This window comes from Aphelocoma coerulescens, chromosome 1, assembly GCF_041296385.1.
Source record: "Aphelocoma coerulescens isolate FSJ_1873_10779 chromosome 1, UR_Acoe_1.0, whole genome shotgun sequence".
NCBI classification, from domain to species: Eukaryota; Metazoa; Chordata; class Aves; order Passeriformes; family Corvidae; genus Aphelocoma; species Aphelocoma coerulescens.
The window spans coordinates 508477-536336 of NC_091013.1; the positions used below are offsets into that span (position 1 = coordinate 508477).

Genomic DNA, 27860 nt, shown 5'->3' on the forward strand with positions numbered 1-27860 from the left:
GGTCATTCTGGACACCAGCACAGCCACCAGGTGAACCTGCTGCTTCTCCGTATGCTTAGCAGGGCTGGTCCTGGCTGAGGCACCCCACCGGTGGTGGTCAGGATGTGTCCCCAGTACCTGTGACTTCACTGGGAGAGCTCCCCCTGCTCGAGCTCTGTGAAGTGAGGGCTCTGCTCCCTGCAGACAGAACACCAAGGACAAACCAGTGCTGGAGCAAGTCCTGAATAGCTGGGGAGTGCTGGCTTTTGGGAATTTTGGGGGACAGCGTTTTCCCCAACACCGTGGGAAGGTGGACAGGAGCCCCATTGTGCAGGTGCTTGGGACAGGGGTGACATGGGGCAGTGGTGACACGGGGCAGCTCCTGGATCCGGGTTCATCCACCCCAGGTTCTTCCATGAAGGAGCCCGAAGGAAAGAGGCCCTTCCTTGTTTACCTGCAGAGGAGCCGAGCCCAACAGGGACAGCAGAGTAACGAGCCTCAGGATGATTCCAGCTGGGCCTCAGGGCAATTCCAGCTCTGAGCCACGGCTCACCTGCTAGTTTTGAATCTCTCCTTTGGGTGAAGTGTTCAAAGCAAACAACAGCTCACCCCTGCAGGTGCTGGGTGGGAGTGGGCGCCCGCTGTCCCTGCCAGGGCGGGGCGTGGGGCACTGGTGGCTTTGGGCACTGACCCCAGTCACGGCCATGTGTGGAAGGGTCTCTGCTCCCTCCACAGCTGGTTGCAGAGTTGCAAAGCCTTTGCAACGCCAGCAGCCCTGAACCACCACAGCACCTCGAGATCATGGAATCACAGAAGGTTTGGAATGGAAGGGACCTTAGAGCCCATCCAGTGCCACCCCTGCCATGGGCAGGGACACCTTCCATTGTCCCAGTTTGCTCCAAGCCCCTTGGCTGGGGACACTGGTTTGGCTACAGCTCCCTGGGCAGTGCTGGGACAAACCCCTGAGGCACAGTGACCATACACAGAGCCAGCTGTGGGAGGGCAGCAAAGAGCTGCGGGAGCAGGAACAAATTCCAGGGTTTCAGCAAGTGCAGCACTGGCTGCTTGGGGCCCAGGCTGGGCACAGACCCCAGCTCCCACGAATCCTCCTGCCTGTCCCCCCCTGCCTGGACCAGCCCAGAACCTGCACCATCCCTCCACCACAGCCCGTACCCCGGCCTCAGGTCACTCAGAATTAATGTTTATTTAATTCCAGCTAATTTTTCACTGTCCAGCAGCATTTCCCTGCATGCCTGTAGTGTACAACCTTCTTGTTGTACATACAACAGCACAAACTTTAGGTACCACCTAAACTCTGGCTCTGGTGCTGGGGGCTGGAGCTGCCACCGGCACAGGTTTTCCCATTTTACCGTGGCATTTTTAGCCCCTAAAACTGCCTCAGCCCTGGGCTGGACTGGGGAGGGCGACTCTGACTTTCACAGGAAAGCTTCTGCTTGGCTCCTGCTCGGCTCCTGCTCTCGGTAGCGGGAGCTGCCCGCGGGCCCGGGGGAGCTGCACGGATCCGCTCCCGCGGGATGAAGCCACCTCCGGCCGCAGGAGGGGCTGGGGGTCCCCAGGGGACACGCCGGGACAGTCCCTGCCTGGCCACGACGGGCACCGAGGGACAGCGAGGCACAAACATCCCTCCCTCTGGAGCGGGCACAGGCGGCTCAGGGAGCAGAGGTGTCCCGGTGCCCTCCCCGGGCTGGGGGCTCGCAGAGGAGCTGATTGCCGCGGGAGGCTCGTCTGGCACGGGGGAGCGGGGTTCTGCAGCCGCGTCTCTCCCTGCGGTGCCCCGGGGGTGCGGGGACCGTCCCCCCAGCGCCAGCAGCCCAGCTCCAGCCAGGACGCTGACGGAAAGTCCCCGGGGAGCGGCACCGGTGACAAACCCGTTAATTGTGCCCTGGGCAGCGGCGGGGGGGCCCGGCCGCAGCCGCCCGGCCAGCAGCACTCAATGCTCCTGGGGCCAGAGCTGTAATTACCAGCCCGCTCGTTAGCGCTAATTGAACTCTCCCAGGAAGGGAACCTGACGGAATAAACATAATAAACAAAGTTCGATTGCTTTTAACTTCGACTCCTTGGAAAGCCCAGGGAGGGAAGTGAGTCAGAGGGATGCTGCTGCCCCCCGTCACACACCCCAAACCTCTGAGCAGAGACAGGGGATGAGGCCGATGGCCCTGCCCTCCTGGGGCAGGAGCAGCTCCCCGGGGCCGGGTGAGCTCCGTCCAGGCCGGCCCAGCGATGCTCTCTCGCACAGCAGCGTACCTGGAGTGACCCATGGCAGGGCGTGGGGCTGGATGAGCTCTGGGGTCGCATCCAACCCAAACCATTCCACAATTCCATGAACACCTCTCCAGCAGGACTCTGGCCCTTCGGGGCTGCCGGTGCCTCTGCAAGGGGGGCTGGGGCTAGGGGGGGGTGTCACTGCTCTGCTGACGAGTGACCACAGAGCTCAGGCGGTCACCCTGCCCCACTGCCGCTGCTGCTGCTGGTGATGATGATGATAATGATGATGATGACGCTCGCACTGCCAGGCTGTCGGGGAAGGAACAAAATAAATGGATGCCTCTCCCAACCTCTTCCCTGTGCCGAGGGCGAGCAGCAGCCGGGCCGGGCCGGGCCGCCCTGGGAACGCGGCGGTGACACCGGGCATGGCACTAAGTGTGGATCGCAGGAGGCCCCTCCTGGCCAGAAGGCAGCACTGCCACCTCGCTGCACTGTCACCACCTCACTGGCACCTCCCTGCCACCCTCGGCCACTTCCTTGCCACCTCCTGTCACCTCCCTGCACTGTCACCACCTCACTGTCACCCCCTGCCACCTCCCCGCATTGCCATCCCCTGTCTCCCTGTGCCACTCCCTTGCCCCCCCGTCACCACCCTGAAGTGCCACCACGTCCCCACTCTCAGGGCATGGGCAGCGCCACCGGCACCCACCGGGCACCAGCAGAGCGGCTTCAGGCTGGACATCACAGCCAGGACTTGCTTGAGGACAGCCCTGACACTGCTCTGGGAACAGCCCTGAGCATGGGACTGACCTTCTCTGCCCCAAGTCAGAATCATGGAATCACAGAACAGTTTGGGTTGGAAGAAACCTCACAGCCCATCCAGTGCCACCCCTGCCATGGGCAGGGACACCTCCCACTGTCCCAGGCTGCTCCAAGCCCCAATGTCCAGCCTGGCCTTGGGCACTGCCAGGGATCCAGGGGCAGCCCCAGCTGCTCTGGGCACCCTGTGCCAGGGCCTGCCCACCCTCCCAGGGAACAATTCCTGCCCAATCTCCCATCCAGCCCTGCCCTCTGGCACTGGGAAGCCATTCCCTGGCTCCTGGCCCTCCATGCCTTGTCCCCAGTCCCTCTGCAGCTCTCCTGGAGCCCCTTTAGGCCCTGCAAGTGGCTCTGAGCTCTCCCTGGAGCCTTCTCTTCTCCAGGTGAGCACCCCCAGCTCTCCCAGCCTCAGCTGATGCTCTGGGCTCTCTTGGCCTTCAGTCAGGTGAGGTCTGGGCTGTGGCAGGTTCCTGTCCCCAGCTGGGACTGGCTTAGGGACACTCATTGCATGGCAACAGCCAGGAGCAATGTCCAGGAGCCTTCTGGTGCTGTTTGACCCCCTTTGCTCACAGGTGTTCACAGGTCTGGCCAGGATGAGCCCCAGCAGGCCCTGCCTGTGCGAGAGGGGCTTTGGAGCCTCCCACCCTATGGCAATAATCACAGGGGACCCCAAGACCAGGGCCAAACCTGGATTAGATGCTTCAGGTTGTGCTTTTCCAACCTGCCCCGTTGCTGAGGCTCTCACAGATCCTGTGTGCTCCCCAAGCAGCAGAGGAAGATGTGGAGAGGCTGCGGGAACAGCCTCAGCTTCCATGGAAACCCAGAGTGAGCTCACAGGAATTCAGATTCCGAGTGTCAGTCAGGAGCCATTCCCTGAAGGTATCAGATGGAGGGAGCTGGGAATGCAGAGTGGCCCAACCTGCTCAGATGTGCTGGAGGGAGCAAAAGCAGAGACAGAGATTGCAGGGGAAAGCCACAAGGACTGTGGAGGAAAACCACAATCCAGTGGAGGTGACAGGGTGTAAAAAAGCACCCGAGCCTGGCACCCAGCCTGGGAGACACTGTCAAACCCAACATGAACCAGCAGAGGACAAGAGACCTCTGGGCCATGGAAAACCTCTTCACCTGAACATCCTCGGGTGGTGGTAGAGCTCTCCAGGAACATCCAGCAAGAGGGCACAACCTCTGCTTGTTTTCCATTTTGATGTTTCCCCTCAGGGGCTGAGACTGCAGCGCTTGGGGCTGGAGTGCAAAGCAAATGGACAAACTCACAGCGCTGGGGTTTGTGAATGGGGTTTGAGGCCCTCCATGTGCTGCCAGTGGCAGATGCAGCTCCCAGGGATCCAGCCCTGTGCTGGACACCTGACCATGTGCCTCTGGACAGGCACCTTTCCCAAATTCCCCGACCGTGGGGCTTGTTTGACACAACATCCTCACTGTGCGGCCATCGACTGGCACCGATGTCCCTCTGGCCTCGGCAGTGTGGCCACGGTGGCACTCGCTTGCCAGGGAGGGCACCCTGGACACCCAGGGCTGGCACACCCCGGTTTGCAGATTTTGGGTCAGCTCCTTCTCATCCAGTTCAAGTACTAAGAAAAGTGGACAGCTGGTCCAAAGCCAAGGCCCACAGCAGCTGGTCCCACTGTCCCCAAAGGGCCTACAGGTGCTTCTGCACATGCTGGTCATGCTGGGATGTCCAACCTCTCAACCACAACACTCACCCAGACCCTCCCTTCCTCTGCAGCAGTTTCACCTCTTCCATTCCTTAATCAGAGTATTTGCTTTGGTTTACGTCAATTTTTAAGTATTCAATTATTTCCACAATATCTTTGGTTGGGTTATTTTACTTGAGCCCTCCCCCTGCAGTCAGGAATTTTCCTTAGGGACTTTGGCACTTTTGTTCTAATTAGATTAATATCATAATTAGCTCTCAGCCTGACTAACCCTAAGCACCCTGTATGTGTAATGTGTCTGTGCTTATAAACCCCCTGCCAAATTAGGGCTGGGTTTTTCCCAAGTCGTGCTCCTGTGTGACTCACCCAGTAAATCACGGAATGGCAGAGGGTTTGGGTTGGGAGGGAATGGGCTGGTTGGTGTCTCCAGCCCATCCTGTTCTGTTTTCTGCAGGTCCTGGATCCAAACCCCACAATTCCCCCCATCCCCTCACTGCAGCACAGCTTTGGGTGAGCAGGGACCCAGCGAGGGGCTCTCCTCCACCTCTTCAGACCACTGGACTCAGATTTGGGGGGCCCTGGGGCTTGGGGAGACCTTGGCTGTCTCTCTCAGGCGCTGAAGCAATTCAGACTGTTCCCGGCTGTTATCCCTTTATACAGCAGCCAGGTTTGCAGGGTCATCCACGACAGCCCAGGAGCAGCCCCCGGACAGAACCCTGCCCCCAGCTAACTCTCTCAGCCTCTTAAAAACCTCTCCAAGCCTTCCAGCACTTAATTCCTGCCAGGCATCTGAGCCTGGGCCGAAATTAATGAGCAGTTCCACGCCTCCACACCTACAAGGTGTTGCTGTGTGTGGGGACGAGGTTTGTAGGGAAGCAGGAGAGAGCAGGAACTGCCAGATGAATATTAAACCCAAAGAGCTGCTCAGCAATATTTTATGCTTTTACTGAGTTTGACTTCAATGCTCGTGGGAAAAAAAATCCTGGGCAATGCAAGGACTCCAGGGAATTAGCATCTTCCCCCAGCATAAAAGCCTCATTTTTTATGGAACACAAATGAGTTCTGGGCAGACAGGGAGGTCTGGGAGCATCTCGCTGTATTTGCCAGCTGATATTTCTAAGTGTCTACAGAAAGTTGGGAGGACTGTGAAGTGATGCATAAAAAATTGTAATTTTTAAAATAGGAAAATAGATGGGAAAGGGCCTGAGGGGGGGGGGGAGCTCCTTGTTTTCCTGCTGCATTGCGGCTGCGGAGTTAAGGATCTCCGTTAGGCTTTGCTGCCATAAATTAAGAAGCATCAAACACACAGAGACAAAAAGGCAGGGAAAAAAGTCAGAAATCTTAGAGCTCCAAGGCAGGGCTCCGAGAGAATTCCTGGGCAGAGCCCAGATCTTCAGTGAGGGGGCGAAACCTGGGGCCAAGAGCCAGGCAAGGGCTGCTCTCACCCCGGAGCAGGAGGAATTTCAGGTGACCTTGACAATGGGACAGAGCCCAAAATCCACCGTGCGAAACCCAGCCAAAAGCAGGGGAAGTTCCAGACGTCACGGGGAAAAGCACAGATCCCAAAGGGAGAAGTCCCTGTGTAGGCAGCCATGGAGCATCCCTCCCCAGAGGAAATGAGGAGCAGGTTCATTGGGCAGCTCTTGGAAAACCACCTGGATCCTGGCTCCAGGCACACATTCCCGAGGCCATGCTGAGCTGGGGGGTCATGAGGCAGAGGCTCCTGCCCGTGCCAGGTGTCCATGGGACTGCAGGGACAGGGTCCCATCTTCTGACACCCCACCAGCTTTCCCTTCCCTGGATTCCCCAGCACCCCCAAGCCTCCAGCCCATCGCCTCTGCCTGCTGACCAGCCCGGCCTGAACAGATGGCAGCAGAGGATCCCATGGGAGCTGTGGTGTGCGGTTGAGTAGGATGGATGCTTTCGGTACCTCCTGACAACCAGAGAGGTTCATGTACCAGGCAGCTTTCTAACTCTGGGAGGATTTCCCCAGGAATGAGCTGAAGCTACAAGACAGGAGAGATCCAGTCTTGGGAGCAGCAGAAATACACAAAGATGCTCAGTGCCACAGGCTTTGGAGAGAAAAACCTGGGCAAGTTGGTCCATCCTGGGAAAGTCTGTGGTACATTAGGGGTGCTGCCACTGAGGATGGACAGTGGGACACTGACAGGAATTACCCTGGAGGTGGCAGGTCCTGGTGTTACCACTCAGCCAGATGTGAAGTTCACGCCTCCCATGGACGTGTCCCACACAACTGGAGATTGGATAACTCCCACCTTCCACAAATGTCCAGTTCTGGGCCCTCGTGACAAGGACCTTGAGGGGCTGGAGCTTGTCCAGGGCAGGGAAGGGAGCTGGGAAGGGGCTGGAGCCCCAGGAGCGGCTGAGGGAGCTGGGAAAGGGGCTCAGCCTGGAGCAAAGGAGGCTCAGGGGGGCCCTTGTGGCTCTGCACAAGTCCCTGACAGGAGGGGGCAGCCGGGGGGGTCGGGCTCTGCTGCCAGGGAACAGGGACAGGAGGAGAGGGAACGGCCTCAGGCTGGGCCAGGGCAGGCTCAGGGTGGACAGCAGCAGGAATTTCCTCACGGAAATTCCTAGGGGAGGGTTGGGAAGGTCTGGGGAGCTCAGAGGAGGGCTGGGGAGCTCAGAGGAGGGTTGGGAAGGGCTGCGGAGCTCAGGGCAGGGCCGGGACAGGAGCCCGGGACACACGGCAGGGCCGGGACACACGGCAGGGCCGGGACAGGAGCCCGGGACACACGGCAGGGCCGGGACACACGGCAGGGCCGGGACACACGGCAGGGCCGGGACAGGAGCCCGGGACACACGGCAGGGCCGGGACACACGGCAGGGCAGGGACAGGAGCCCGGGACACACGGCAGGGCCGGGACACACGGCAGGGCAGGGACACACGGCAGGCCCGGGACACACGGCAGGGCAGGGACACACGGCAGGGCAGGGACAGGAGCCCGGGACACACGGCAGGCCCGGGACACACGGCAGGCCCGGGACACACGGCAGGGCCGGGACAGGAGCCCGGGACACACGGCAGGGCAGCGCAGGGCAGCGCAGGGCAGGGCAGGGCAGGGCAGGGACACACGGCAGGGCCGGGACACACGGCAGGGCCGGGACAGGAGCCCGGGACACACGGCAGGGCAGCGCAGGGCCGGGCCGGGCAGGGCAGGGCAGGGCAGGGCAGGGCGGGGCAGGGCCGGGCCGGGCCGGGCCGCGCTCCCACGGCCCCGGTCCCGCTGCGCTGCGGCCGCGCCACCAGCGCCCCCCGGCGGCCGCGCGCGGAGCTGCAGGAGCCACCGGGACCGGACAGGGCCGGGATCGGGACCGGGCTCCGTGTGCTCGGGACAGAACCGGGACAGGGCCGGGATCGGGACCGGGCTCCGTGTGCTCGGGACAGAACCGGGACAGGGCTGGGATCGGGACCGGGCTCCGTGTGCTCGGGACAGAACCGGGACAGGGCCGGGATCGCGACCGGGCTCCGTGTGCTCGGGACAGAACCGGGACAGGGCCGGGATCGGGACCGGGCTTCGTGTGCTCGGGACAGAACCAGGACCGGGCTTCGTGGGCTCGGGACAGAACCAGGACCAGGGTTCGTGGGCTCGGGACAGAACAGGGACCGGGATGGTGTGTCCCTGGAAAGGTGAGTTCGGAGCGGGGACGTTCGGGTGTCATTGCCTGTTGTCCTCCCGTACCGGGGGTCTGAGGGAGGGCGGTTTTGGCAAAGCACAACTTGCGACGGCTCCCCCACCCCCAGCTCTGCTCTCGCATCTGTTTTGTTTAGATAAAAGATAGATCCCTCCCACGGCACTGGGAACCCTCTGCTGATGCCAGTTCCTTTCTGTTCTCCACAGATCCTTGCCGTGTCCCCGGCGTTTTCCATTTCTCCGGTTTTTCAAAGCCCAAGGTGCCCACCCGGGCAGGTCCGAGCTCGCACTGCGCTGGCCCTGAGGCACCTCAGCAAAACCAGCTGTGGATGGACATTTGGCAGCTCGTTGTCCTCTGTCCTTCCCCTGGCACCTCGCAGCCCAGCACAGCCCGGCGGGAGCACAGGGCCAGCTCTCCTGCCTGAGGGGACACAGACATGCACCTGCAACGCCTGAGCTGCTCCTGCCCTTCCAGGGCTTTTGGACTGACAAGATAAGCCGGCAGTCAGCTTCCCCAAAAGTCAAACGGGTTGTTGATTAGAGGATGTGGTTGGTTATCAGCTGTATTTATCGTTGTAGACTTGCCTCAGAGGCTGCCTGAGGCGGTGGTTGGTGTGTTAGAAAAGGAATAAAGAGGAGAAGTTGATGGGATGGGAAATTCAGCCTCCACCTCAACTGTGCACTGGCTCAGCTTCACCGACCTGCTGCAGGCTGCATTTTGAAGGGGCCTGCAAGAGAGCTGGAGACTTTGGACAAGGGTTGGAGGGACAGGACAAGGGGGAATGGCTTCCCAGTGCCAGAGGGCAGGGCTGGATGGGAGATTGGGCAGGAATTGTTCCCTGGGAGGGTGGGCAGGCCCTGGCACAGGGTGCCCAGAGCAGCTGGGGCTGCCCCTGGATCCCTGGCAGTGCCCAAGGCCAGGCTGGACACTGGGGCTTGGAGCAGCCTGGGACAGTGGGAGGTGTCTCTGCCATGGCAGGGGTGGCACTGGGTGGGCTTTCAAAGGTCCTTTTCAAGTCAAACAGTTCTGTAATTCTGTGACCAGTCTGGGCCCCAGTCCCTCTCCTGTCCTGGAGATCAGCAGCTCCAGCTGGCAGGTGAGAGTTTCTTGCTGTCAAAGAACACTGAGAAGCTGCCCTGCTGGCCTGGCACACACAGAACCCCAGCAGTGTGGCTCTCCTGCCTGGCATGCACAGAACACCACCAGTCTGGTTTCCTTCATGACCTTTAAGCTCCTGCATTCAGTGGGAGGTGGGGAGAGCTGGGCTTTGCTGTTGCCGAAAAGACAACTGGGGATCTGCACCTGCTCAGCTGCAGTGACATCCATAAAGCCACGATGAGCAGAGACACAGGGCTCTTGGCACAGCCACCCAGCTCCTGGATGGTGCCATGCAGGAAATGGGCCACAGGTTTTAGTCCAGCTGTTAGGGGATGACTGTCTCCACACCAAGAGCTGTAGCCATAAATGATGGCACAGTTTCTCTTGGGAGTTCCTCTCAAGCAGTGTGGTATTGATGCCATGAAGATTTTTGCCCTTTCCTTTATACCCCTGTTATACCTTTTTACAACTTCTGTATTCCTAGTGCTTTTTTGCCTACATTCTTGGACTTGTTTGTTAAGCTAAGAGACAAAACATTTTAGAAGCTTCGTAGCCAGAGATCAGTGTGCCCCAGACCCCAAGGTCCTCTCCAGAACACATTCTGTAAACCAAGATAGAACCATCCAGGGGAGAGTTCCTTGGGGAAGGGGGCTCACTTGAGCCTCTTATTGGGGAATCTTTGATAGATATGCTAATTAGTAAAACCTATAATGCTATACCCAATGTTGGGGGGAGAGAGAGGTGTGGAGACAGAAGACGAAGACAGAGATAGACTCGGTGGGGTACATCTCGATGTATATGACCTGGACGTGTACACCTAAGGATCCTTAAAATAAATACCAAGGTAAAATCCCTTTTCCCCTTCTAACCGTGTGTGACTCCTGATTTTAAGACCAGGAAAAGGCATCAGTATCACTGTGTAATCAGAGTGGTTTGGGTTGGGAGGGACCTTACAAATCATCTCATTCCAATCCCCCTGCCATGGGTAGGAACCGCTTCCTGCATCCCTGTAGGAATGGAGGGGCAGAATTGAAAGGATAAAACTAAGAAGCTCATGGGTTTGATAATTCATTAATTAGAAACAAATTCCAAGGCTCTTGGAGGGCAATATCCCCGCCTGCTCTAGTCAATGTACCTCACTGTCACCAGAGGGGTGGCGAAGTGAACGTGGCGGCTGCGGCGGCGCTGGATGTGACGTGTCCACCAGCCCACCACGAGTTGCCTCAGGGAGGAGCAGAGCTCCAGGAGGCCACATCCTGCCCTCCTGCCACCCTCCCTGGCCTCGGGCACCTGCTGCTGGGGCCTGGGCAGTGACAGGGATCTCCTGCCCCGAGCAACGGTGATGGTCCTGCCCAGCCCTGGGGAGCTGATGCTGCCCCTTGGTGCCACGGATCCAAAGGTCTGCACTTCTCCAGGGGGGATGAACCAGGTCTTGGCCCTGGAGCTGCTGTGTTGGAGCTCCCGGGAACTGCTTCTGCCTTGTCCTTTGGCCTTGGCTTTGTCCTTTCTGGGTGCATTGTCCATGCCTGCCTTCGGCCGCTCCTCTCCAAGGTCCTGGGCAGACTCTTTGCCCCCCAGCAGCCCCAGGTCCATGGGCACCTCAGTCTGGGCCACCCTGCAGCCCATCCGTATCCCTGGCCACCGGGGCAGTTGTGCCTCCAGCTCCTTGCGGTGCTCCTTGAAGAGTGCCTGGGAGTCCCAGGAGCTTCGGATGAGCCTTGGGTGAAGGTCTTGGGGCACCCCATGGCACCATCCCTGGAGCTCCAGGTCACCAGCACAGGTCAGTGAAAAGGGGTCCCAGTGATGGGAATCCAACCCTGGTGGGGAGGCAGAGGCTGAGGCTGTTGTCTGCCAAGCCACTGCCAGACTGCTGTGCCCAGCAACCACTGTCTGTTCCTGTGGGGCCCCTTTTATAGCCTGGCAGAGTCCCCTGTGTGACATCGTGGGGCAGCCAGAACCCTCTTTGTGACAGCGTGGGGCAGGCAGAAATCCCTTTGTGACACCCGGGAGCCCAAGGGAGAGCCCTCGCTGCCTTGGGCACATGATGGTGAGAAAGAAACTTGTGAGATAATAGAAACAAATTACAAAAAAATTGGAGGGCAAAATACAAACATAGAAAGAAAGGAGAAAAGAAGAGAAAGTGCTGTGATGGGGGGAGGCTCTCCTGGGCACAGCGACCACTGAAGGAGGAGATTTGGATTCCCAGGCAAGCAAGGAGGAAGGCAGCAGAAATGGAGAGGGACGGCCTTTGGAAGAAGGGGCAGCAAATCAGGAGGTGACAAGGATGTCCTGAGGTCCTGCAGGGGCAAAACAAGAAAGGCCAAAGCCCCTCTAGAACTTCATGTGGCTGCTGCTGTGAAAGACAGTAAAACTCACTTATACAAATGATAGCTTCGGTTTGGTTTGGCTGGGTTGTTTTCGGGTTTTTTTTTTCATTGCTGAGAGGAAACATTGAGACAAAGAACGAGGGAAAGTCTGAGGAGCCAGGGGCTCAAGGAGGGTTTGGGAGAGCCAGGTGCTGCCTGACCAGGCCGCTCCCCTTGCAGGCCAGGCTGCCCGCGGGGCCGGGAGGGGCTGGGGACGCTGCTGGGGCTGGGACGGCCCCGGCTGCCCAGCTCGGGGCCATTTCGCTCCTCCGGCGGCAGCGGCTCAGCGGCGGCGGCAGCAGCGGCTCCACCAGGCCCCGAGGCAGCCCCCGAGCCGGGCGCGGAGCTTCCCCAGGGCCCGGCCCGGCTCCCGGCCCGCGGGCAGCGGCGGGCGGGCGGGCGGCTGTGCCGGGCCCCACCACGGGTCGGAGCTCGGGATGCTCAATTCCAGCCCCAGGGAGCTGCTGCTGCTGCCCTCCGAGCCCGCGGCCTCGGCGATCACCACATCCCTGGGGATGAACCAGGCCGCGGCCGTGGAGCTGCCGCCGTCCAGCTCCAGGGAGCTGCTGCTGCTTCGTCCCGCGGCCTTGGCTTTGTCCTCCTTGCGTGCGTTGTCCGTGCCCGCCTTCGGCCGCTCCGCTCCAGGACCCTGCGGCGACTCTTTGCCCCCCAGCAGCCCCGGCTCCGCGGGCACCTCAGTCTGGGCCGCCTCGCAGCCCCTCTGCACCCCTGGCCACTGGGCCAGCTGTGCCTCCAGCTCCTTGCGGTGCTCCTTGAAGAGCGCCTGGGAGTCCCGAGAGCTTCGGATGAACCTTGGGAAATGCCTCCTGGAGCTCATGGAACTGTGTAGGGCACTGCCATGGGGCAGCTCAGTGTCTGCTGATCTCTGTGCCCTGTCCACATTGCTCTGCCCCTCCAGCCGGCCTCTTGCTGTGCTTGGATGCTCTGAGTTCTGACGGATCCTCTGCAAGAACCACAGAGGGGTGAGACAAGAGCAGCTCCCCAGGATGCTTCACACTGTCCTGCCACGCATGCCACACCAACCCCAAACCCGCATGGCCCGGCCCAGCCCAGCCCACACAGCAGATCAGAGGCCGCCTACCCACAGACACTTGTCCCGTAGCATGGCAGTGACCAAGATGAGCTGCAGCACCACCATCGTGATTGCCACCAGCTCACCCATGGTGAAGATGTTGAGGAACCCCATGGCATTGTCCCTGGCAGTCCAGGTCACCAGCACAGGCTGGTGAAGATGTTCCCCAGCGACCTTCGGTGTCCCAGTGAAGGGGTCCCAAACCACTGGGGCCCCAAACCTGCTGGGTTGGCAGAGGCTATGGTGATGCCAGTCTGCGGTGTCACAGTGTCCCATGGCCCCTTTTATACCCCAGCCGGGGGGCAGAGCCCCCTTTGTGACAGTGTGGGACAGCAAGGGCCCCCTGTGTGACATCACGGGACAGACAGAGCCCCTGTGTGACATCTGAGGGCCACTTGACAAAGGGGACATGCCCGCGTGCCAGGCTATGGAAGTGGAGCCGCGGGGCCCCCAGGAGCACACAGTGGGTGCTGGGCAGCTGCAGCTCCCCATGGCAGTGCCCCACGCAGTTCCATGAGCTCCAAGAGGCATTTCCCAAGGTTCATCCGGAACTGCCGGGACTCCCAGGCGCTCTTCAAGGAGCACCGCAAGGAGCTGGAGGCCCAGCTGGCCCAGTGGCCAGGGGTGCAGAGGGGCGAAATGTCCCCGAGCTGGACAGCCAGGGCCGTCCCAGCCCCAGCAGCGTCCCCAGCCCCTCCCAGCCCAGCCGGCAGCCTGTCCTGCAAGGGGAGTGGCCTGGCCGGGCAGCGCCTGGCTCTCCCAAACCCACGCTGGCCTGGCCTGATCCATACAAACCAATACCAAAGACCCCAAACCGAAGCTATCATTTGTATAAGTGAGTTTTACTGTCTTTCACAGCAGCAGCCACATGAAGTTCTAGAGGGGCTTTGGCCTTTCTTGTTTTGCCCCTGCAGGACCTCAGGACATCCTTGTCACCTCCTGATTTGCTGCCCCTTCTTCCAAAGGCCGTCCCTCTCCATTTCTGCTGCCTTCCTCCTTGCTTGCCTGGGAATCCAAATCTCCTCCTTCAGTGGTCGCTGTGCCCAGGAGAGCCTCCCCCCATCACAGGACCCACCAGTCCTGGAGAGCTCCCCTTCCCCTTCCCCTTCCCCTTCCCCTTCCCCTTCCCCTTCCCCTTCCCCTTCCCCTTCCCCTTCCCCTTCCCCTTCCCCTTCCCCTTCCCACAAGGAGCAGCGGAGGCTGTATTGGCTGAAACATTTCGGGCTATCAGCACTGCAGCACAAATCCAATCCACAGCCCCATGGGAAGGAACGGAATTGTCTCCCCAGCCGACCCAGCACTCTCCAGCCATCCCCAGTCCTGGTTCCAGTGTCCATCCAGCTGATGGGGTGTCCAGGGTCCTGGGTGCAGGTGTGGGGTGCAGGTGGGGATGTTGGGGTGCAGGTGTGGGATGTTGGGGTGCAGGTGTGAGGTGCAGGGGGACATTTCGTGTGGAGCTGAACCATGCGGTGCTGCAGAACCGCTGTCCCTCCCCTGGCCGGGGTCCCACGTCCTGTGGGGACAGGGAGTCTCCACTGCCCAGGGGCCGGGCAGGGTTCCCCAAGGGGCCAGGCTGCCATGGGACAGTGGCTGCCACAGGCTGGGCTGGGCGGGCACTGATGGACCACAGGACCAAGCTGCCATGGCCAGGGTGGGCAGCAGCTCCAGAGCTCCTGCTGGGCCCTGCACTCCTTGCCGTGGGGAGTCCCCCATCTGTCAGGGAAGGCTCTGGGGCCTGATCCCTCCATCCCTCCCAGGGCCACCCTCACCCTGGCCAGCACCCCTGTCCCAGGCAGTGGAGGCAGGACACATTCCATGGTTTATTTCCAGTCTGATGGATTTCTCAGGAGCAGGACGCCACGGGGGAATGTGGGTGCCCACTCTGGTACAGTCGGACAGGGGCTGGGACCCCTCAGCCCTGCAGCTGGGCGGGGGTCCTGCTGTCAGGCACCTCTTCCCCAGTGATGGTGCAGCTCCCGCCCTGTGGCTCTGGGGGTCCAGGGGCATTTTGGGACGTGTCACCCTCATGAGGCACCCGCAGCCACACCCCCTGGAGGGGTCACAGTGCTGGGTCTGCAGAGCCATCAGGCAGCGTTGCCCAGGATCAGCACGCTCATGAGGAAGACCATGAGGAAGAAGACCCACATGAAGAAGCGGTCCATCACCCTGGCCACCTTCTTCCACTCACCGGTGCGGCGCTGGTTGGCGCGGTGGCGCCGGAAGCAGCCGGCGATATACCCAACGTTCCTCAGCAGGGCATCGTGGTGGCACAGGCAGTGGTCCCAGGGGCAGCCCCCCGCCTCGGTGCCCACCTGCCCCTCCCCAGGGCTCTCTGCTGGCCCCCCGGCATCCCCCACACCCGCCCGCCCACCCAGCACCCGCTGGGGGCTCTTACAGCTCTCGCCCACCTCGTAGACGCAGCAGAGCCGGGCCATGTGGTGCAGGATGAGCCGGCGCGCCCAGGAGGGCACAGGCCGGGCCCCCGGCCCGCAGTGGTGCACGTTCATGATGAAGATGGTGAGCGCGGTGGAGGCCGTGATCATGGTCATGGTGGCGATGTAGTACTTCCCTGCAGGGACAGCGGGCACTGACAGGGGGCTCGGGGGGTCCTGTGCCCCACAGGGGGTCCTGCTCCCCCCCACTGTGCCACAGCCCCGACCCCAGCACCGGCACTGCCTGGCCCCAGCACAGACTCCCTGGTCCTGGGCGCCGTCGGGGCTCACCGATGAGCGGGACGCTCTCCGAGGGGGGCATGCTCTCGGCCACCAGCAGCTGGAACACGGTGAGGGCCAGCAGCACCGTCACCCCCAGCGACACCTTCTCCCCCGAGTCGGCCGGCAGGTAGAAGCCGAGGGGTGCCAGGAAGGAGACCATGATGCAGGGCAGGAGCAGGTTGAAGATGTAGAAGGAGGCGCGGCGGCGCAGGAGCAAGGTGTAGGTGACGTCGGGGTAGGGCTCGGAGCAGCAGCCGTAGGTGATGACATTCCTCGTGGCTGGCATGCCCAGCACCTCCCACTCCACGTTCTCCACGAAGTCCGTCAGGTCCCCGGTGTCCAGCTGGTTGCGGAGGTCGATCTGGTTCCCGTTGTAGGTCCAGGAGCCGAACGTGAGGCGGCACTGCTGCCCGTCGAAGGGGAAGTAGGACACGTCCACCTTGCAGGAGCTCTTGGTGATGGCGGGTGAGTCCCACATGATGTGCCCGTCGGAGCGCAGCACCACGTTGGTCTCCATGGAGCCGCCGAAGTGCTCATCGGCGCTGGGCAGGGAGGGGTGGCCGTGGTGCCACGTCCCCTGCCTGTGCCCCTTGCAGCCCCCAGCTGTCCCCTCGGTGGTGGGGGTCAGTCCCAGGCACAGCTGGCTGCTGCCAGCACCCCCTGCCCCCCATCTCCCTGCATCTCCCACTGCAGGACCTTCCTGCTCCCACCCCAAGGTTGGCACCGCCCCGTGCAGCTCCCCAGCCCCAGCCGGGGCCCCCCTGGCTCCGGGAGCAGATGAGGGGCCAAGCACAACCCACTTGTTGTAGAGGATGATGTCAGGTCGCCAGACGTAGCTGCTGGGGATGCGGATGCTGTCAATGCCGCCGTACCCGTCCTTGTCCCAGCTGAGGTGGGCGTCCAGCCAGGTCTGGCGGACCCACAGGTAGGAGGTGAGGACCTGGTTCCTCTCGTCCTGCCGAGAGGAGAGGGTGGGCGTGGGGAATAGACCCCGGTGCCACCCCCACGCCCCTCAGCCCCCAGCCCAATGGCCTCTCCCAGTGCCCCGCAAAGCTGAGCTGGATTCGAGGGGGTCGTGCTGGTTTTGGGGGGAACCGGGCTGTCTGCAAAATGGTCTGAGCTGACTCGGGGGCAGCTGTGCTGGTTTGGGGCTGGATCCGGGCTGGTTTCAAGGGCTGAGCGTCAGCGTGGGGTTGGGCAGGAGCCGCTGCGGGGAGCAGAGCGCGGTGGCGGTGCCGTGCCCGGGCACTCACCATGTCGATGATCTGGGACAAGGTGACCTGGAGGGTGACGTTCAGCGCCCGATCCGTGTCCTCCACGGGGCGCAGGGCGCTGGAGTAGTTGGCGAAGAGGTCGTGGAGCAGTTTGTAGGCGAGCCTGCCCTGCGCCCCCCGGCAGCCTGGGAAGAGCCGGAGCGGGGGCTGGAGGAGCCGGGGTGCAGCCGGACCCCTCCCGAGGGATCCCCAGGACGCGGCCGCGGGGACTCTCAGGCAGCTGCGAGGGGCAGGAGCACGACGGGACCCCCGCCCCTCCTCACCGCCACCCTGAGCCCCCCACCCCCGGCATTCCCTGTGTGCGGGGGATGCTGCTCCAGGGCCCCCCCGCACCCAGAGCGGGGGTCCGCGCCCCTCGAGCCCCCCCTGCTCACCCGGGGCCGGGAGGACGCCGGCGAGGCAGAGGGCGAGGCACAGGCGAGCTCCGGGCTCCATCCCGCCGCAGGTGCGGGGACACGGGGGGGCGGGTGACGTCAGGGCCGGGACAGGGCGGGGGGGCACGGCCCCCCAGGCACCCACGGCGAGGGGTGACGGGGGGTGACCCCCGGGGGGCCCGGCTGGGAGGCGGCAGCGGCCGGGACTGGCTCCGGGTGCAGCCGAGCCCCGTTAGACGGGGCTTTGGGAGGCACAGGCGGCAGCCGCGCTGTGCCCGTGGGCTGCCCAGCACCTGCCCCAGCCCCGGGGACACCGCGCCCGCTCGGGGACACCGGGGCGGGGCGGGAGCCGGGGGCAGCGGCTGCGGCCCTGGCGGGGAGTGACCCCCGTGCGCAGCAAGGGGCATCCCGCTCTAGGGTCTTCCAAAAGAGCAGGGGAAGGGAAGAGGCAGATATTCCCATTCGGTGAGGAGAAAATCCCGGGAGGCTGAGGGAGGGACACGAGTCAGGAGACAAAGCGGCGAGGGGCAGCGGCGTCTGGCACAGGGGTGCCGGAGCATCCCCAGCTCCAGCCCCGGGGAATCCGCCGGCTCCGCTCCCCCGGCGCCTCCTGGCACCCTTCCCACGCCGAGCCCCGGTGGCAGATGCCGAGCGGTTTTGAGGCCGGAGGTTTTGTTTCCAGGCGGTGAATTATTCATCCCAGCCCGTCCCGCTCGGGCCGGAGCCGCCGGGGCCGCTCAGGCCCAATTACAGTAATGGAAGGAGGCGAAGCCGGAGTGACCCGGCCCCTGCACGCAGCCAGTGTCACCTGAACGTGCCACCGCGGCCAGGGACAGGGACACCTTCCACCACTGCCCCAATGGCCAACCTGGCCTGGGACACTGCCAGGGATCCAGGGGCAGCCACTGGGCACCCTGTGCCAGGGCCTGCCCACCCTCCCAGGGAACAATTCCTGTCCAATCTCCCATCCAGCCCTGCCCTCTGGCACTGGGAAGCCATTCCGTGTCCTGTCCCTCCAGCCCTTGTCCCCAGTCCCTCTGCAGCTTTTACACGAGCCCCTTTCAGGACCAAAAGGCCACAATCTGGTTTATGTGGGTTCCCCACACTCCATCCTCGACATAGGAGTGACTTTTCCTCCCAAGATGCTGATCCCCACCACAGGCAGCTGGGACTGTGTCGGACATTCCTGGGGCTGTGCTGTGCCCCCACCCAATCAGCCCCACCACCCCAAGGTGACAGAGCAAGGGACACACACCTACAAACCTAAGCCCTGCTTTAAAAAGCAAAGGAACCCAGGGGAGTACTATAAACATTTTATTTATTGTTTTCAAAAAGACAGGAAAATAATCTAGAGCATTTATTTATATTTTTTTGATAAAAACCTTTCAATACTCCTCATGCATAAAGACCTTCCGTGAGCACGGGGCAGTGCCAGGGCCGAGGTCGCTGGGGCAGGACCCCGCGACCCGAGCGGAGCAATTTCCGAGCGAGCGGCTTTGCATTCTCTGCTTGCCCCAGAACTAGTCCTGGTTCAGTCCCGGCCAGGCTGAGGCCCGGCCGGCCGCCGGCGGTCAGTGCGCGGCCAGGGCCAGCTCCCGCAGGTAGGCCTGGGTGAGGCCGCGCAGCTCCTCCAGCGCGTAGTCCTCGGGCATGGGCAGGCGGCCGATGTGCGGGGCCAGCAGCCGCAGGGGCACGCGCGGCTCCGCCGGCTCCGGGCCCGGCTCCGGGCCCTGCTGCAGGCTCAGCACCACCCGCAGCACGTTGGCCACGCGCTTCGCCATGTCTGCAAGAGAGGGACAGCGGGCTCTGCGTGGGCTCCGCTGCGGGAGCGCTGCACAGCCAACCCGTGAGGAGGCACTGACACGGGTGGGCAACAATTTGGGAGTGAAGGCACGTGGATCGCACTGTCCTTTCCCCATCCCCTCCCTCAGCACAGGCACTGCAGCCACAGGGGGAAAGGAAACAGCCGGTTCCTTGGATATTAGGGAGAATTATTTCCCCCAAAGGGCTGAGAGGGCTCAGCCTGGAGCAAAGGAGGCTCAGGGGGGACCTTGTGGCTCTGCACAAGTCCCTGACAGGAGGGGGCAGCCGGGGGGGTCGGGCTCTGCACCCAGGGGAACAGGGACAGGAGGAGAGGGAACGGCCTCAGGCTGGGCCAGGGGAGGCTCCGGGTGGATATTGGGAGGGAGAATTCCTTCCCAGAAGGGCTGTCCAGCCCTGGCACAGCTGCCCAGGGAGGTGGTGGAGCCCCAATCCCTTGAGGGATTTCACAGCCCTGTGGATGTGGCACTTGGGGACGTGGGTCAGTGGTGGCCTTGGCAGTGCTGGGGAATGGCTGGACTCAGTCTGAAAGGTCTTTTCCAGCCTGACTTATTCTGTGAATTTGGGATACAGCTGCAGCCCAGGTGTCAGCCAGGCTGTCCCAGGCAGCTGCTGGACAGGGATGTCACCATACCCGACTGAGCCAGGCGGTCCTTGGCGTTGTGGCACTGCAGCTGCTCTATCCTGTTGCACAGGGACGTCACTTTGGTGTGTAACCGCTCCAGCTCGTAGGTGGAACAATCCAGCTGCAAGCAAACAGGAGTCAGCTCCAAGGCAGCACAGCCAGAGCCAAACTCACCTACCAGGTGACACTACACCAAAAACCTGCCTGAATTAACACCAAAGCAGGCAAAGGGGAAGCCTGGACTGGAATTCGGGGGGATGGACACAGAGACTGCTGGGTTTGTCCTGTCCCTTTCACTTGTCACTGTCACATACCCACAGAGCACATGTGCAGGGCACAGCCACCCCTTGTGACAGCAGATAGCAAAGCCCTGGTTTTAGAGATGCCCACATTCTGTTTGAAGTGCCTGCCAAGGGGAAGCACCAACTCCCCCCTCAGCAGTCAGAAACAGCTTCAATCCAGACTCCTGTGTGAGCTTCCACAGCCCAGGCAAAGCAGCTGCCCGTTACCTGCTGAATCCTGTCCAGCATCTCATTCACACGGATGTAGTCGAGGTAGACCAGCCCCGCCAGCTCCCAGTCCTGGATGAGCGCACTGCGCTCCGGAGGCGCGAGGTCTTCCAGGAATCCTTTCAGGTACCTGTAGTTCTCGTTGATAATTGCATCTGGAGAGAACAGGAGTTAGGAACAGAGGCCATCTGTCTCCCACAGCAGGGACACCCACAGGATCAGGGAACAGGAAGGTCACTGCTGCCCTTGTGCCCAGAGGCCCCTGTGCTGCAGGAAGGTGGGGCTGTGCAGAGGGAAAGCACCGCCCTGCTTCCCTGTCTGCCCAGGAAAAGCACCACACCAGGTACCCAGGGAGAGTTGGTTTGGAACTGTCAGGCCCTCTGCTAATCCTGCTGCTCCAAACCCAGCCTGATCCCTTCACTGCCCCCCCGCCCCCATGCCTTGGAATCATGGAGTCACTCACTGGTTTGGGTTGGGAGGGACCTTAAATATCATCCAGTCCCACCCCCTTCCACTTGTCCCCAGTCCCTCTGCAGCTCTCCTGGAGCCCCTTTAGGCCCTGCAAGGGGCTCTGAGCTCTCCCTGGATCCTTCTCTTCCCCAGGTGAGCACCCCCAGCTCTCCCAGCCTGGCTCCAGAGCAGAGGGGCTCCAGCCCTGGCATCCCACTCCTATTCCTGCCATGCCTGTGTGTGCTGCTCAGAGAACAGGATGCAAGAGGAGCAGCACAGACCCACCTGAAGCCAAGTGCCTGACAACCAGCTTGTGGCACTGGTTCCAGTGCCCAGCCTTGAACAGGAAAAGGGCCTCTTTGTGCTTGTCACCCTCCATCCTTGCCCGAACTGCCTTGGCCTCGTGAATCCAGTGTGGGGGGACGCAGAGCCTCTGTGTCAGGAAGGTCTCCTTGGCCCAGGACTCGGGGGTCTCGGCGAGGGCGCAGTGCCGGCTCAGCAGCTCCCGCACGGCCTTCTCCCGGATGCTGGGGAGAGAGAGCAGCCTGAGCTGCAACGAGCTCCTTCCTGTCACCCACCACAAGGTCACTTCAACACAAGGAGCAGGACATTGGAACGAGATGGTCTTCAAGGCCCCTCCCACCCCAACCCAGTCTGGGATTCCAGGGTTTTCCCAAGTGGCACAGAGCCCTCCAGGTGCACAGTTCCAAGTGGGAGAAGCCACGACAACCACCGGGCTTTAGAACTGAGCCCATGTTATTTCAAGGCCCAGAGCAGTCACACAGGGTCACTCACGGTGTGCCAAGGCCCAGAGCAGTCACACAGGGTCACTCACTGTGTGTCAGGCTCGTGCAGCATCACGAACACGGCCCATTCCCACAGCCCCTCGCTCTCCAGCTGGGCAGCATAGCTGGTGTTCAGCACCCCCCAGCTCTGCTGGGACAGGTGGGAGTAGTTCAGGGCCCGGAGCACCTCCCACAGGTGCCAGCTGAGGCGGAAATCCAGCGGGTCAGAGGTGACACTCCTGGGATCCAGCAGCTGGTCAAGCTCATAGGACCTGGAGAGGAAAACAGTGGTAACTCCATGAGTTGATTGTGCCCACAAAATCAAATCCAATCCCCTCCCTTCACATACCTCCATGTGTGTGATTTATATCGGTGTGGGTGTTTGGTTTTTGTTTTGTAAGAAGAAAAATAACAGTATTTACTACTAAAATTCCTTTGAGTCTGCACCCAGACTATCACCCCTTTTCCTCTGTACGTGCTCCCCTGCAGATTTCTCATTGCCTTCAAAACAGGCAGCTACAGAGAAGCCTTCCTGCACTCTTCAGACACAGAAAGGACCTAAAAAGGCCACAGATGTGCCCCAAAGCCTAAGGTTCCCCATGTCTACCATCCCCAGGTGTGACACCACCTTCTGTCAGGGGGTACATGTGGGGCTGATTTTGGACTGCTCTAAGCAGTTCAGGTTAATTTCACAGCCCTGCTTTGTGAATGTAGGAAGTCACTGACTGATCATGATTTTTCTAAATACTTATTGAACTCTTTGCCCACTTACCTGTCACTGTAGAGCTTTAACAAATGGAAGCAGACATCTCTCAGGGGCCTTCCTGCATTGTCATCTTCTTCAATGACACACCCAGAATCTTCCAGGTAAGGAGGCAGAGGACAGCAGGCATATTTTTCACACTCTGAGGTGTTCTAGGGAGACAGTTTTAACAGTAAGTTTAAGGATAATATTCTGACCAAAACTGAATTCCACAGCTCAGCAGGCTCAGGAGAATCTTTCTGCTCCAAAGAAGGTACAACCAACTGCACCTGCAGTTGGAACCTCCCCAGAACTATGGACCAACATGAAAAACCTGAACCCAAAATGCCCTGGCAGGTTCATGTCTCACACCGAGCTCTTACAAACCCCTGCCTGGAGGTACAGCCAGCTCTCACACACAGCCTGTATTCCTGAAGAATTTTATAGCTGGAAAACCACATAGGGTTTGATGGAATGAAGCAGGTGCATCCCAGTGAGCCTTCTCTCTGTAGCTAAGCAGGGTCTGGGCAGCCAAGAGCAGCACTGAACTCACGGAGTCAGTCAGAACAATTTAACTGAGAACTTTCACCAGAGGTGAGTATTTAGAAGTTCTGGACACTGAACACAGAGAACACTAAATATTGAAGCAAACATAAGTGACAAGATTCCAGACTTGCTGCTGTGCTTAGGCTGCCTTGAGGATGGAGGGCTGAGCTGGCTTTAGTTAAATCATTAAACACGTTTTCCAGCAGAACCCTTTGTCCTGCTGCACAGAGAGCTGAGAGCTCTGCAGCAACACTCAGGGCTCTGCATAATGCATGGAGCCACACGGGGTGTGGGACCAGGGCTGGGGGGGGCACACATGGGGTGTGAGGCACCACAGGCTGCTGGACAAGGCAGCTGAGGATTAATGATCCCAGTGGGAAAACAGGCTGCCTGGCTCAAAAGGGCCTTCCTGTTGCTGGCCACTGTCCCTCTTCCTAATTTTCTCCAGCTGTCAAACAGCTAGACAAAACCTGGAAACACTCCAAAAATGAGTTTTCTCCACAGAATTTATGAGTCTATAGAATCACAGAATGGTTCGGGTTGGAAAGGACCTCAAAGCCCACCCAGTGCCACCCCTGCCATGGGCAGGGACACCTCCCACTGTCCCAGGCTGCTCCAAGCCCCAATGTCCAGCCTGGCCTTGGACACTGCCAGGGATCCAGGGGCAGCCCCAGCTGCTCTGGGCACCCTGTGCCAGGGCCTGCCCACCCTCCCAGGGAACAATTCCTGCCCAATATCCCATCCATCCCCGCCCTCTGGAAGTGGGAAGCCATTCCCCCTTGTCCTATACTCAATCCCACATTCAGCAATTCCTGGCTGCTCATAGGAGCCTCTGTGCCCCACCAGACAGGCAGGAGCACTCTGAAGGGCTCCTTTTGGGCAGGAGGGAGTGACCCACCTGAAAGGCTGACTCGTACATGGCCAGGGCCTTGGAGATGGACGCCGTGGGGGGCAGCAGGTACCAGAGGTGCACGGCCACGCAGCGCTTCCAGTCCAGCAGCGAGCACACGTTGATGCTGATCCTCTCGGAGAGCTGCCACACCTGGGGACACAAACCCTGCTCAGCCACTGGCCTGCCTCACGTGCCGGTGAAACATAGATTTACAAGAAACATAAAGATGTTAGTTATAGGCTAGCTGTGTTGGAATGGGTGGAATAGGAAAGAATTTGAGCACAGTGAGAGTTAATTAAAATAGTTAGGAGAGCTGGACCTGAAACAGGTTTTAAGATGTTAGTAACTGATTGCCAAATAACTGATGATCTGTCATTTGCATGTTTGCTTAGCTGTGCTTAGAACGAGGAGTAGAAACATCGATAAGTTGGTGTAGGGAACAAGGACAATTACCAATTCCCTCCCTTTGTGGGAACCCATCCAAAAGTCATGCAAAAAGAAACTTAGAGGTCACTAAAGTAATTAAGATTGTTAAAGTTCAGAGAAACAAAAAGGTCAAAATGAGGAAGATGAGTTACTTCATCTTTTTTGGGACCACTGACCCAATTCAAGACCACCGACTCCATTCAGGACACACACTACACATGCTTAATGACATGTAAGCTCATTTCCATACGAAGCGGAGAATGGGAGGTGTTAATGTTATGAATATGCATTTGTATTTTGGATATTCATAATATTTGGAAAAAAAAAAGTATCATGTTTGCTTGTATCAGGGCCTGTGTCTTATCCACGCAGTGCCTGGCGCCAAACAAAACATCCACTTTCTAACTCTAAACTGTTAGAGAGTTCTTGTGCGTCTCAGTTGGATATCGATAGGAGATCGATATTCGTATTTGGGTACATCACCGGGTGTGCAGCAGCAGGAGGTGGCCCTGGGAGAGCAGCCCCCTCCCTGCACTGCCCGTGGCTGCGTGGGGAGGGCTCTGAGGGGCTCGGGGGTCCATCCTCACCGGCTTCCCCGCCAGCAGCGCGAAGAGGCGCAGCCGCTCCTCCTGGATGAAGCGGTCGCTGTGCAGGCGGTGCCAGTCCACGAGCTGCAGGGTCAGCAGGTCCCGCACGGGCTGGCTCCCGGCCAGCTGCGACAGCAGCAGGGCCAGGCGGTGGTCACCTGCAGGAACACGCTGTGAGCCTGGGACACGGCTGCACACCCGGGCTTCGGGCACAGCTTAGAGCCCCAGGAAGCTTTGGGTTGGGAGGGATCCTGAAACTCATCCCATTCCAGCCCCTGCCGTGGACAGGGACACGTTCCACTAGACCAAGCTGCTCCAAGCTCCATCCACTGGGGAATGGAACATTTTCAGGGATGAGGAGGCCACAACCCCAGTATTTCTTACAAAATAAACCACTCCATAAATGCCTGGGAAAACGGAAGCAGGAGGAGGAGACAGAGGAAGGGGTAGAACAGTGTCCCAGGGGAGACAAATGAAGTTTAATGTGAGCTGGTATAACAGACAGGGATAAAACCTGCCATAAGGCTCTGAAAATACACATTTTTAACCCAAATGTAAAACATCTGAACAGAAGCTCAATTAAAAATAAGATTCATTAAAAATTCAAAGGAGTGACTACAAAAACTCCCAGTTCCAAATGCAATCCAGCAGCCCTTCCTAACTGGGGGTAGCTGACAGAGGCAGAGAGAGGGGGACTGGGGACTCCAGCAGCCATCCCTACCCAATCTTCAAGGCCAGATGGGATGGGGCTTGGAGTAACCTGGGATAGTTAAAGGGAGTCCCTGCCCATGGGCAGGGGGTGGGACTGGATGATCTAAAATCCCTTCCAACCCAGCCCATTCCATGATTTTGTGGTCACTGACAAGGGAACATTCCACTTGCAGAGCAGCCCGTGACTATGCATCTCCTTCCTCCTCTACACAAAAGCTGAGATTTAGGACCCTTAAAGAATCAGGGAATATCATGAGTAGGAAGGACCCACAGAGATCACCCAGTCCAAGCTCTGTCCCTGCACAGACACCCCAACAATCCCAGCCTGGGCATCCCTGGCAGCGCTGTCCAAACGCTCCTGGAGCTCTGGCAGCCTCGGGGCCGTGCCCATTCCCTGGGGAGCCTGGGCAGTGCCCAGCAGCCTGGGGTGCTCACCTGCCTGCTGTGCCAGCCTGCAGGCCTCGCTGATCCTCTTCCCAGTGAGGCAGCTGAACACGGCCTCGACGTGGCTGCCGTGCCGGGACAGGGACACCTCGTCCTCGATGCGTCCGGCCGCCGTCTCCGAAAGCCAGCGCGAGAAGGCCCTGCGGCGCTCCAGGGCCAGCATGTACTCACTGGGCTCCTCCAGGCTGGCCTCCAGCTCCTTCAGGGTGCCCCAAATGGCCTCACATAATGTCCAGGCCAAGCACCAGTGCTTCACAACGGCTGTGGGGACACACACCCAGCATCAGGAGTGAAAGCACAGAACTCAGAGGGGCTCATGTGATGGTAACCCTGGCAGGTTCACTGCTCCACCCTGGAGGGTTCACTGTCCCCAGTGTGTTTGGCAGGGGCTGCCCAGGGAGGTTTGGAGTGCCCATCCCTGGAGGTGTCCCAGGAAGGGCTGGAGGTGGCACTCAGTGCTCTGGGCTGGGGACAAGGTGGGCATCGGGCACAGCTGGGCCTGGCTGGGCTGGGAGGGTTTTTCCAGCCTAAACCACTCTGTGAAAAGAATCATTTCATACTCACTCTCTGCCACAGTGGGATCCTCAGATGCTTTCCTGGCCCAGTCAGCATAGTCATGGATAGCAGAGACCCCAGGGTTGGGGGCCAGGAGGGGACAGGGCTCATCCATATGGACAGTGCTGTGCTTCAGCTTTATCTCCAGAGGGGTGAGATACAGCTCCTTGTCTCTGTCCATCTTCCATTGTTCCAAGCTCAGCTTTTCCACATGAACCTTGAAAGGGGATTCTGTGAGTCTGGAGGAAAAGAGAAGATAGACCAGGTAGCAAATGTCCTGCATGTTCCCCATGCAAGTGGAGCAGCTCATGCTGCAGCTTGTCCTAATTAACATGACAGTATAACATGACCCAAGGCATGAAGATCCTGGTGAGATTCTGGGATTTGGAGCCAGGCTTTGGGACCCTGAACAACTTGGGGTATTGGAAGGTGTCCCTGCCCACAGCAGGGGGTTGGATCAAGATGGTCTTTAAGGTTCCTCCCAACCCAAACCTTCTGTGATGTGGGGAATAAACTGTGACTCACTGAGCTCTCCAAAGGCAGCGAGCACACCTTCACCCCAGCTCATTCCTCAGCACTTCAGATATGCTGCAGAACATCCAGACAAGCTTTTGGCTGCGCTTAAATGGTGGGACTGAGCTATATTCCAGTCAAGTTCAGGTATGGAGACCCTAAAGCCTGTGTGCTGCTGGATGCACAGGCAGAATTGAAGGTGTCTGGGAACTGAGAAGCTGAACAAGAACTTCCTCAGGTAGGGCAGATGTCCTCAGGGAGAAACAAGAGACTGGACGCTTTCTGGACAACAACTTTGAACTTTCTCTGTAACCTCATGCTGGGTGACAGTGCTATTTGGTTAAAAAAAAAAAAATCCTCTTACTATGCTATTGTGCAGGATTTGACAAAGATGCTATTTTGGAGAAAAGCCATGGAGGAGATCTCCACGGCTAACGCCATCTTGCACCACTCCTGCACGTCAGAAGGACAGCGAGCTGCAGACAGGATTCTGTCAGCCACCAAGAACGAGCATGCCACACCCACCCTGAAGGAAGCCACTACTCACGATTTGGGAGCCACGGGAGTTGGCAGGAATCCATATTCCACAGGCTCCAGCTGAGCATCTTCCACTTCACTCGAGCCACTCAACGGATCTCCACAATTGACCAGTGTCCAGTTGGGCCCCCAACCAACACGGAATGAGCGCCCCATGAAGAGTCCCATATCCATCAGGAGCTTCCCTTTTCCATAGGTGATGGACCTCTCCAGAGGGACGAGCCCGCGCTGCCTGCGGACCCCGACTGTCTTCACCTGCACCTCGGGCACTGCCGGGGGCACGGCGAACGCCGAGGCCAGCGGGGACGCCGCCGACCACAGGGCAGCAGAGGGGGGGCTGCCCAAAGTCCTCGGGCCCTTGGCATCTGCCACAGCAGCACTCGGTGCTTGGAAAAGGACATTGGCAAACTTGGATTGCAGCAGCCCAGCAACTGGTGGGGAAAGGCA

The 27860-nt window shown here is 59.8% G+C and overlaps 2 protein-coding genes across 5 annotated transcripts in view; both read right to left on the reverse strand.

The window, feature by feature from the left end:
* Window positions 1–14908: 14908 nt before the first annotated feature.
* Window positions 14909–17331, reverse strand: CHRNA10 (cholinergic receptor nicotinic alpha 10 subunit). Its single transcript, XM_069028064.1, has 5 exons — window positions 17271–17331; window positions 16876–17021; window positions 16423–16577; window positions 15632–16164; window positions 14909–15477 (listed from the first exon to the last, which is right to left on the reverse strand). Exons 1-5 carry the CDS (start codon window positions 17329–17331, stop codon window positions 14993–14995), a joined length of 1380 nt encoding a protein of 459 aa, XP_068884165.1. The 3' UTR covers window positions 14909–14992.
* Window positions 17332–18571: 1240 nt separating this feature from the next.
* Window positions 18572–27860, reverse strand: part of NUP98 (nucleoporin 98 and 96 precursor) — a 34717-nt gene continuing 25428 nt past the window's right edge. For all 4 annotated transcript variants that reach the window (XM_069003023.1, XM_069002941.1, XM_069002859.1 and 1 more), the window contains 11 exons: window positions 27424–27844; window positions 26373–26602; window positions 25800–26069; window positions 24654–24811; window positions 23647–23790; window positions 22233–22375; window positions 21511–21732; window positions 20961–21202; window positions 20226–20380; window positions 19726–19837; window positions 18572–19053 (listed from right to left, as the gene is read on the reverse strand). In XM_069003023.1, coding sequence (XP_068859124.1) covers window positions 18842–19053; window positions 19726–19837; window positions 20226–20380; window positions 20961–21202; window positions 21511–21732; window positions 22233–22375; window positions 23647–23790; window positions 24654–24811; window positions 25800–26069; window positions 26373–26602; window positions 27424–27844 — 2309 coding nt within the window. In that variant the 3' untranslated portion in view covers window positions 18572–18841. The remainder of the gene's footprint in view (window positions 19054–19725; window positions 19838–20225; window positions 20381–20960; window positions 21203–21510; window positions 21733–22232; window positions 22376–23646; window positions 23791–24653; window positions 24812–25799; window positions 26070–26372; window positions 26603–27423; window positions 27845–27860) is intronic.

Bases quoted from the DNA above. Each gene is read 5' to 3' on its own strand.
- CHRNA10 (XM_069028064.1), bottom strand. From the start codon at position 17,331: ATGGAGCCCGGAGCTCGCCTGTGCCTCGCCCTCTGCCTCGCCGGCGTC. The intron at 16,578-16,875 runs GTGAGTGCCCGG...TCCTCTCGGCAG, and splicing joins TGTCCCAGATCATCGACATG to GACGAGAGGAACCAGGTCCT. The intron at 16,165-16,422 runs GTGGGTTGTGCT...CTCCCTGCCCAG, and splicing joins GACATCATCCTCTACAACAA to CGCCGATGAGCACTTCGGCG.